This window comes from Phascolarctos cinereus, unplaced genomic scaffold (genome assembly GCF_003287225.1).
Source record: "Phascolarctos cinereus isolate Bilbo 61053 unplaced genomic scaffold, phaCin_HiC Scaffold_4;HRSCAF=312, whole genome shotgun sequence".
NCBI lineage: Eukaryota > Metazoa > Chordata > Mammalia > Diprotodontia > Phascolarctidae > Phascolarctos > Phascolarctos cinereus.
Window position 1 is genome coordinate 90033390 of NW_027555847.1, and position 11026 is coordinate 90044415.

At 42.0% G+C, this 11026-nt stretch overlaps 1 protein-coding gene across 3 annotated transcripts; it reads right to left on the reverse strand.

The window, feature by feature from the left end:
* HIGD1A (HIG1 hypoxia inducible domain family member 1A) lies at nt 1-9881 on the reverse strand. Of its 3 annotated transcripts, none has more exons than XM_020999214.2 (4): nt 9774-9881; nt 5393-5511; nt 2939-3073; nt 1-1046 (listed from the first exon to the last, which is right to left on the reverse strand). In XM_020999214.2, exons 1-4 carry the CDS (start codon nt 9875-9877, stop codon nt 997-999), a joined length of 408 nt encoding a protein of 135 aa, XP_020854873.1. In that variant the 5' UTR covers nt 9878-9881; the 3' UTR covers nt 1-996. The 3 variants fall into 3 exon arrangements, with proteins under 3 accessions (XP_020854873.1, XP_020854875.1, XP_020854874.1); XM_020999216.2 differs by having other exon boundaries at nt 5393-5507; nt 9751-9867; XM_020999215.2 differs by having other exon boundaries at nt 9751-9866.
* Nucleotides 9882-11026: the final 1145 nt, after the last annotated feature.

Consider the following 11026-nt stretch of genomic DNA (forward strand, 5'->3'; position numbering starts at 1 on the left):
TGTGATGTGTTCATTTTATTTAATAATATCCGTACCATGTTATTACCACAGAATGTAAATTCATTTTAAACATTAGAATTCCACAAGTGTAACAAAGCATTACTTAAATATGTTAACATTTGTGTAAGGAGAATGCTGCCCATAATATGAAACCATCAAATCTAAAGGACAGTAATGTATTTCAGTTGGACATGACTCTTGATAGAGAAAACACAATACTGTACATTTTAAGAGTTCTCTTTACTGTTGAATAAGCACTTCGAATACATATAAAACAGATGGCATTTAAAAAATAATTTCAATATGGTAGCAGCAAAAATATAACTAAGCCATACCATTTGTTATTCTCATCTTTTACTAACTTTATAATAAATACTACCGTGTTAAGTAGCCTGGTTAACAACTGTTCAAGGCGCATCTTAAATATAAATAAGTTGTCTATGGTGAAGGTAGGGAAGAAAACTCTTGCTATAATATTTTATTTCATGTTTTTCTTACAGATGTTCTTTTGGCTCTAGGCAAAGCCAGGCAGCCCTAGACACTGAAGTTTCCACCATTCTACAAGATAAGGAGGAACTATTTCCTGAATTGTGTTAAAGCAGCTTCCCATATTATATCCCAAAATATATCCCATTTTAAAGCAATAGGAGCTACATGAGTCTTGGCCCTGTTAATTTTTTAGTCATTAATTTTTGAGATTGGAGAAATATGCATCTAATTTATCACCCAAGTAAGCTTCAATGACCAGTTCCTTTCGTACTAACCTAGCTCTCCTCATTAACTCTTGGATGCCAATCAGTATACCTTGAATCACCTGGGAAACTAAAGCTTCCATGAAAATCCAATCTTTAAAATATCATGATTGCGTCGTGTCTGACATGTGCTGCTTTTTAGAACCACATGTCCCTAAATGATTTATTTTTAAACATAAAACAAATAACCTCAATGTGAGGTATCTAGCTCTAAAACATCAGCGTAAAGACAGCATCTTTCCTCCTAAGGTTTGGGTTTTGCCCAGTATTCCCGATACATGGAGTACAACATACCTAAAGAAAAAGACAAGGTAGTTAGATTTTTAGTGTGGTTTTCTATATGAAATAAACCAAGCCATTTAAAAAATTGGCCACAACAAGCAACACCACCAAGAAAAGTTTACACAAGGAATCAGGACACTGAGCACCCTTCCATTTTCATCTTCCTTTACTATCTTAAGGATTATAAATATATAAATTAAACTCTTTTCATAATTCCTTAACTAGCTCATGAGGTTTACATCTAGATCATAAAGACAAAATTATCTGTTGGCTGCCAAAGCAGCATAGATAAATCATAAATCTTCATCTCTAAAAAAGACCTTAGAAATTATCTAGTCTAGCCTCATTTTATAAATGAGGAAACTGAGACCAGAAGTGCCAGATCCTAGGCTGCACAATATGTATCAGAGACAGGATTCAAACAACCCAGATGTCCTGACTCCAAGTCCAGGACTTTTTGTAAAGAGGAATCCTTGGTATTTATCAAGTGACAAATTAAAATTCAATAAATGCCTCTCTCATCTAATTCTTAATTCCTCCCTCCTACCGTATACTTATGTATAATGCTAACAGACATTTGTCCCATGAATGCTATCATTGCTTGGTAAAGCATTTCCAATACATTAAAAATGTAGAATTTCATCCACATGGATGATCCCTCTGTCAATGTAAAATTGAAGGCTTTCTCCACCTCAATAGTTTCATCAGCTGCTGCTGCCAAAAAAAAATTTCATCACCTGATAACCAACCCTATGTTTATGATCTTCACCAAACTTAGAGAGGCTGGTCTTCAGAAAAATGGCCACACTGGTATATAAAACCTTTCCAGGTTAGTAAAAACTCTAAAGCTTTTGTTTCATTGGCACAGCCTTTGAGAAACCAAGGTCACTTCTATGCCAAAAGGAGGATCATCAGAAGAGAATGGTATTTCTAATACTTATGCTTATAGATAATTTGCTCAGTATCTTGCATTACAGTATAGTATCACTAAGGGAAAAATGACTATTTTTTTTCTCTCCTTCCTGTTTAATGCTTCATTGCTCCTAGTATAACAGTGAAATCTGTTAGGTGACCAATTACTTAATTCAGCAATTCAGGTGTGAAGTAATAAAAGCCTACAGCAGTGGAGACTAAAAAGAATATAGGGCAGTAATTTAACAATGTAATTTTCATTAACTTGAACATGTCATGATTACTGTGTACATACCACAATCAGGAAAAATATTCCTTACCATTTTAAACTGCTTAAAGATTACTCTGTAAACCCAAGATTGGAGACTTTTCAAAGACTATTAAGAACATGAGATTTAAGAACTGGAAAACCTTAAATATCACAGTTCAACCCCTTCATCTTATAGATGAGAAAACTGAAGCCCAGAGTAACTGACACCCAAAATCCTACAGGCAGTAATAATTATGAATGTAAACCAAGTTATTCTGCATTGTGTTAAAATTTAACAGTGGTTCCCAAAGTGGGTGATACTGCCCCCTGGGGAGGCACCGGAACAATCCATGAGGGGTAGTAGTAGCCTCCAGTGCAATTGTACACTTAATCTAAGATTTCTTTGGCCAAATAAGTTTGGGAACCTGTGTTAAACAATCAACTGATTAAAAGTCATTTAGTTTACTAACATATCTGCAGGAATCTTTCTCAACATTTACCTCATTCTTTTTTTTTTTCTTAAAGATATGCATTAATATGGGCAGCTAGGTGGTGCACTGGATAGAGCCATCGGCCCTGAAGTCAGGAGAACCTGAGTTCAAAGTCGGCCTCAGACCAAACACTTGACACTAGCTGTGTGACCCTGGGCAAGTCACTTAACCCCAATTGCCTTAAAAAAAAAAAGATATGCATTAATAAGGAACTTTACTGGAGAATGAAATGTTTGCTATGGAGGACCTACCAACAGTCATTGCTCCTACTACAAAGCCTTGGGCTCCCACACGCATGTGAATCAGGTGGACAGACATTTTAGTATCCCCTCTGCTCTTCAGTTTGTATAATCCATAGGCAACAATAGCTGCAAAGCCTGCCATTCCTGTAAGGCAAGAGTCAACAGGTAATACGCAAGCCAAATGCATAAAGAAAAAGAGCAAGTATCAGATCTACGAACAAATAACTAAACAACTACCTTCTACACTTCACCCAATGGATCAGTGTTATCTATGTGTCTTATACTGCTATTAGACTACTGAGTTCCATGAGGGAAGAATTTGCCTAAACTTTGTATTCTGCCTATCATGGTGCTCCGCACTGCATACAGCAAGTGCCAGCTGGATGAATCAATCAACTTAATTATATATGTGGTGCCACTTACAGACACAGCCAAGTCCTTCTCCTCCTTTACTTGTCCCTGCCATCCCCAAGCTATTACCCTATCTCTTCTCCCTTAACAGCCAAATTCGAGAAAGTTACCTATATTCACAGCCTCCAATCTCATCAATTCTCACAAGTCAAATTTTAGACCCAAGCATTGCACTAAACATGCCCTCTCTAGTTACCTACAAGTTCTGACCTGCCAAGGCCAAGGGTCTTTCCTCAGTCCTCACCCCACCTAATCTCTAACTTTTACAACAGTCCATTACCCCTCCTCTGTCTGCTGCAGGAGGAGGAGGTGCACCATCTGGAACTGAAGGGCCTGGGGCTGAGTTCTGGTTCAGCCACTCATGGACAAGTCACTCACCTCTCCCTCATTTTGAAGGGATAGCCTACTAGGCCTCTAAGGCTGCTTCCAGCTCCAAATGTGTGACACTGTGATCCTTCATTGGCTTCTATGACACCATTCTATCTTAGATCTTCTCCTGAGTCCAATTATTCTTTCTCAGCCATCTTTTCTGAAGTAACAACGTGTTTTCCACCCAACAGGTGTAAGCATCCCACAAAGCTATTCTCGCTCATCTCCTCTTTTTAAACTTCTTCCTTATCTGACCTCATCAGCACCTCTCAGTTACCATCATTAAGTTATCTTTACATAGAGTTATAAGCTAGTAGAGACCTAGGAGGTCATCTAGTCAAACTCCCTCAATTGTTGAGATGAAGACCTGAGGCCTACACAGGTTAAATAGATTCCCTGAAGTCACATAGGTAGTAATCAATCAGGGGAAATTTGAACTCAGGATCTCTGAACCTAGTGCCAGTGATCTTTCCACCAAACCATGTTGTCTGTGTGCAGAGGAATCTCAGAACCAGAGCCAACCCTAATCTTTCTCCCCAACTCCAGGTCCACATCACCAACTGCCTGCTGGACATCTCAAACCAAACATGGCCAAAATAACTCATTTTTTCACAAATTTATCCCAACTCCAACTTATTTCCATTGATGGCACTATCTTTCCATCAACCCAGATGCACAACCTTTAAGTAACACCTGATTCTGCCCTCTCCCTTACATTGCTACCAACTGCAATCCATTACCAGTCAATGGATTATCGTCACCATCTTCATCTCTTGTGAGACTGGGTCTCCCTATCTCACCCAGGCTGGAAGTGCAGCAGGCCTGATCTCCCTGATGGGTCACCATAAAAGCTTTGGCCTGTTCTACTTTCCAACCTGGACCAGAAATCCTGGTACCCCCCCCCCCCAACCCTACAGCCCCAACTCAGGGGGCTCATTATCAGTGTCCAACTTAATGCAGAAACTTGATTACCTTTAACTATTTCAGCTCAGAACTACCAAGCTCAAGGGAGCCACCAGCCTCAGCCTCTACAAGTAGGAGGGGTTACAGGCCTATGTTACCAATCTGGCCAATAAAATCATTTTAAAGTCTAATGAATAAAAATGCATCTTGAAGTCTTAAATATACTTTGGGCAATTTTCAGAATGGAAAGAATCTTTAAAGGGAATATATGTGCTAGGTTCCCTAAACTGAAATGGTGAATCAACAACGATCAAAACTGATTTTTTCTACATTATGTAGCTTACATCTTATCAAAACAAATGCCATAGCAAAATCATCTCATAGATTTCTAAGTCCTTGGATTTCAGAAAAAAAAAACTAAAAGAAAATTTCAGAGACAATGAGAAAAGCGGCACCCAGTTAAGCTCAGTGACCTGCTCAAAAGTCACACAGCAAAGCTGGGACTAAAATTCAAGGTTCCTTCCCTGATGGAAACCCTGTCTACAGCTCCTTCCACTATATCATCCTGCTTTCCTGATCTTACTCAAGTTAACAGGCAACATAACAAAACTCTGGTATGTAAGAATTCTAATCATGAAATTCGTACAACTACTTGTTCTCACTGCATTTTAAATAGCTAAGATATCTAAAAAGAAATGCATCTAAGAATTTTTTGAATAGAACTGATGTTTCAATGGATACCATTTTACTGAAAAATTGTTTTGTCACAGGTAGACTCACCAATTGGGACAAATGGTGTCTCTTTAGCTTTTCGAGCAAGTTTTGATCCCGAAGTCTCATCGTAAGTGGAGAGGGAAATATCATTGTCTGCTGACATTGCAGCTGGTTGAAGAGCCTTCCTAAAAGAATTTGAAAGAGATTTTATATTTCAAAAAATACAAAAGGTTAAGGATATACTTCAAAGTGTCTCTAATGTTGATCTTTCATTAATTTCATTAATTTTTTGAACATTTGCCTAAATGTCAGGCTAAAATTCCCAACATTTGAAGTTCAGTTTTCAGTATAGTACCTCATTAAGGATATTCAAACTTTTTTCTTATATATAAAAAAAGGCCAATGACAAATAGAGAAGTTCACTGTCCTTGAACTTAAGACTTGGAAACTATACTTCACCTATCATTCAAACATTTGACAAGATGCAGAAAGAATGCTTGTTATGAGTATTAGCAATTTGCTTCCTTCAAAAAACCAAAATTAAACAGTTGCTGGAAAAAAAAAAAGCTTTTCACAGAATCATCTACCCAAAGAAAGGTTCATTTCCAAATAAGGATTAGCAAAATATACTAAAACTGGAAGGGGCAGAGAGTAACAATGAAAAAAAAAAAGAAAAAAGTGGGTTTTCAGCATGCCATCATATACAAGTCAAATGTGCCCTGCCTAAAATTTTTCGTTAATTTTAAAACTTAATTAGCTCACATCCACGGACTGGCAAGCCAGTAGAGCCTGACCATCTGTTGGCTGCTACCATTCTATAACTGAGTGCCTCCAGGATTAATTACTAATTGTAAAAAACTGCAGCCTGCACATATTTCTGATCATGTGGCTCACTCTGAAAACAAAAAAGTTTAAAAAATCTATTTTAATTGAAGGAAGCTTTGCTAGTGAAATCCTATCAAGCATAATATCTTTTCCTCAAATTTGATGGCCTTTGAAAAAAATGGCAACCTGAACTGATAAACCTCTTCAATCCAATCACCCCTGAAATCTTTTCAACTAAGTACTAATCTACAGACTTTGCTCCATTCAACTGCTACTTCTGCTCATCTCATCTACTTTGTACTACCCTGACTCATCTCTCCCTTTTCTTAGATGTCCCCACCCCTCTGTACCATTTCTCAACTCCTTTCTAACCTTCTTTCTCTCTCCTCCATGGTCTGCTAACACACATTACTTCACATTCCTCAACCTGCTCTTGCTAATCCCCCATTCTATAAATCTTTGTAGTCATTTAGCCTCATCCTACCTTTCAGAATAGAGAGGAACAAAGCAACAAAGTGAAATGCTATTCAGGATGCTGAACTGTGCAAGGTTGAGAACCAGTTCACTCATGTTCCAGATTCTAAATATAAACAGCCTTTGTACTGAATTCCATCCTCAGACAAGAAAGAAAATGTCTGGGTCCTGAAGCTACTTGCTGCTTTTGGGAAATAGGGCCTATTCAAATGCAGAGAATATGCGGAACATATACAGGACAAGATCAAAGAGTGGCTGATTCTTGGATAAAGTATAGCTATACTAAAAAAACAATGCTTTTATATTTACTTACTCTAATGGATCCTCTTTGCCCAAGGATATCATCTTCCTCAGCTTGGAATTCAAAGTCCTCCACAATATGATCCTACTGTTACTGACCACTCTTACTGCCCTCAGATTCACAGAAGCCTCCTAGAATTGGCTAAGACCATACACCATCTACCTTTAAACCAATGGCTTCACAGAAAAGGAAGCTATGGCCTAAGGAAGTTGTAACTTGCCTAAAGTTACACAATACAAATGAGCATTATTCACTTTTTGTATTTAGTCTTATTTTGCCTTGTCTTTACCACATGAGAAGTGCTGAGGAACCTGAACCAGGGTGGTGGCTGTATAAGTAGAAGGAAAAGGATAATGAAAGATGATAGAAACAATGAAACTGAGTCAACCGGCTGACTACACGGCATAAGAGTGAGGTGAGGGTATCACCAAGGCTGTAACTGGACAGTAGTGTTTTATTAGGAAATTAGGAAAATGAGTGGGAAAGATAAGTTGTTTTAGACATGTTGAGTTGGAGATGCCTAGGCAATTGTGATTCAGGGCTGTAGTTGAGGAGAAAAGCCAGGACTCAATAAACAGGTCTGAGAATTATCTGTATGAGATGATAACTGAACTCTCAGATACTGATGAGAAAAAGCCCAGGAGAAAAACTCTGGAATTAACAAAGAACATGAACATGAAGATGGCATGAAGAACCATCTGTGTACTTCTCTAGGTTTCAATTTCCTTATCTGCAAGAAGTTGACTAGATCAATGCTGTTAAAACAGAATCACATAAGGATCCCTGTGGCTACATATTTGACTTAGAAAATCACACGTTAACGTTTTCTATGTTTTATTATATTTTTATTTAGTTAGCTATTTCACAATTTAATCTGGTTCCGAATGTGCAGGTAGACTGCCTATGGACTAGATGATCTCCAAGGTTCCTTTCCTGCTCTAAATCCTACATTCCTAAGTCAAACCTCTCATTTTAGAGTTGAGGAAACTGTGACTCAAAGATAAATTTATTTGCCCAATGTTAATCAGCAGAGCAGGAACCAGAATTCAAGTTTCCAAACTTCTAGTTAAGTGTTCTTTAAAAACACAAGGCGAAATAATTGATTTCCTGATGTTCGCACAAAAATAATTTCAAAAGCTATCAAAACATGCCACTCACTTTAAATTTTTACCTGTGAAAGCATACATAATAAAGTAATACCACCCCTTCTGACCTCACCCACCCAAGCTAAAAAGAGGATAGCACAGATAAAAAAGGGGGGGCCAGTTTTTCTTGCCTAGATGTAAATCATTCCAGTGCAGCTAGATGGTGCTAGCCCTGGAGTCAGGACCTGAGTTCAAATTGACCTCAGTTACTACCTGTGTGACCCTGGGCAAGTCACTTCACCCTGTTTGTATCAGTTCCTCATCTGTAGAAGGAAACAGCAAACCACCCCAGTGTCTCTTCCAAGAAAACCCCAAACAGTGTCACCAAGAGTCCAACACGACATTAGAAGATAAGACTCAATGTAAAGCTGGATCACTTTATGATCTTTTATTCTTGACTTCTGACCATCGGTTGGAAAAAAAAAATTTAGATGGATTATTCCTGAACTGACTCAGAGGAAGGAAGTGGGGCAGATACTTAGCACCAAAAGAGAAAGTGACTGGGACTGTAAGAAATCTTTAATATGCCCCAACTACCACTGTATCCCAGCCAGAGCAACCATTAAAGGAACAGAAGATGGCAGGCCCTTCCCTCCGAGGTCTAGCCAGCTGGAGATGTTCACAGCTCACACCTTAAGTAACATTGGCCACTATCTACTAATCTTTCAAACAGGATCACAGGTAAAAAGCTAGTAGCAAGCACTTAGTTAAAAAGACTGCTGTTTGAATGGTAGGGTATTGTTGCCACCTTTAAGATGTCCACAGCCACGGGAGAATTAGGAGCTGAACAAACATCATCATCAGAATTAGAAAGCCTCTTAGAAACCGAACAACAATTGAATTGAAACCCCAGAACTAAAGAAATACTGCTGAATCACGCTGGTCCCTCACAATTTCAGAGGAAACCATGAGAGGGAGGATTTTTATTTAGCCACTGATGGAGTAGGAGTGGAGGTCTGGGTGCCTGCCTCTACATGGGTCAGAGATGGGCAACATAAAGGCGGTGAGCGGGGATATATGCCAAAGAAAAGGAAGCAGAGAGATTTTTTTATTCAGACCTAGACTACTGGTCCCTCAGGCCTATCCACGACATTCCCTCACCTCCCCCAGCTCCCATGACCTTGTTCAACTTTCCAACCTGCTTCTGGGGCCCTCTCGGTTTCCTGCCTTTCTCAGAAGGGTCTTCCGTGGCTCCTCCCCTAATAAAACAACCCTCCCCCAGCTCAGGGCCCATTGGGCTCCCCCAGGCCAGTAAGAGACACCCCCCGCCCCGGCAGAGTCCCTAAAGGTGTCCCACGAACACAGTTCCTTCCGCCCCCCCCAGCAGCCAGTATCCCCCTGCTCCCGACCGGCCAGATAACCACGGCCGTTCGCCCCCTATGCCCTCACCCCGTCTCTGCGCTCGTCATCCCCGAAATCGTCCGTCTCCTCGTCATGCGCCCCCTTCCCCTCAGGGCCCTACCCCCCGCGTCCCTCACCCGCGTGCCTCTCCCTTAGCTCCATTCCCCGCAGGCCTTTCAACCGCCCCGCCCTCCCCTCCCCCAAGGCGCCGTCACGCGCCCCTTCCCCCTCTCTCCCCAAGCGCCATCAGTCCCCGGCTCGGGCCCCCTTCCCCGAGGGGTATCTCTCCTCCACCCAGCTGGCCCGCACATCTCCGGTGCCCACAAACCCTCACTCACAGAACAAGACGAAGCAAAACCACCTTCGAGAAGCAGCAGGCCGCTTCAGCTTCGCTTCCCACCTCCCCTTCCACTTCACACAGACCTCAGGCGCCCGGAGGAGGCTCAAAGTAAGGGGGCGGGGCATCCGGTCGGCACTCCCTCCTCCGGAATCCCCGCCCCCATCTCTTCGGGGCGGAAGCAGCCAATCGGGAAGGGCGGGGCGGGGCTAGAGGATGCCGGGGCCGCGTGGAAGAGGGAGCCCCGGGCTGAGCCCGCGGGCCGAGAGCAGGCCTGTCCCCCTCCCTCCCCAGCCGCGACCCCGGGGCCTCCGAGCTGAGCTTCCTCCCGAGCGGGTAACCTCTCTCGGGCCGAACCCGGAAACAGGATTTTTTAGGGGGCAAGACCGGGCTGTCAAGGTCACCTGGGCTGCCTTGGCCTGTCCCGGCTACGTCATTCGTCACACGTCCTGTTCCCGGCAGTTGGGCGGGAACACCGAGGCCTGAGAACTCACGTACACACGCCGTGGGCGGAGGGAGGTGTGGAGCCCAGGAGGTGGAAACCACCCGGCTTGTCATCCTTGCTGTACAGGGCAGGAAACTGAGGCCAGGACAAGTGAAGACATTCCCCAAGGTTGCAGCTGCGTCTGGAGACTCTTGGCTCCAGCTAGGTGTCGCTCAGTGGATAGAACGCAGGAAGACTTGAGTTCAAATCCTCCCTCAGACCCTAGCTGGGTGGACCTGAGCAAGTCACTCAACCCTGCAGAGGAGAACTCACTCTCCTCATCTGTAAAGTGGGCATGATAATAGCACTATTTCCCAGGCTTGTTGTGAGGGTCAACTGAGGTAAGATGTCATATTTACAAACCCTGAAGTTATTGCTAATTATTATTATTATTATTATTATTAGGGCAGCTAGGTACATTTAGTGCTGGCCCTGGAGTCAGAAGGACTTGAGTTCAAGTTTGGCCTCAGAAATTAGCTGTGTGACCCTGGGCAAGTCACTTAACTCCGTTGGCCTCAGTTTCCTCATCTGTAAAAATGAGCTGGAGAAGGAAATGGCAAAACACTCCAATATCTTGCCAGGAGAACGCCAAATGGCCTCACGGATAACAAAAATTCTTATTACTCCAGCCCCACTAAGCTCTTCCCTACACCTAGCTGCCATTCCCCAAACAAGGTCTCCCTCCAGGACACCCAAAGCCCCACAGAAAACCAACTGCAGATTTTTAAACCTCTCCCAGAAATAACATTTTGGCTCCTTCCCAACCCCATTCCTGCATCATCCCAGAATTGGG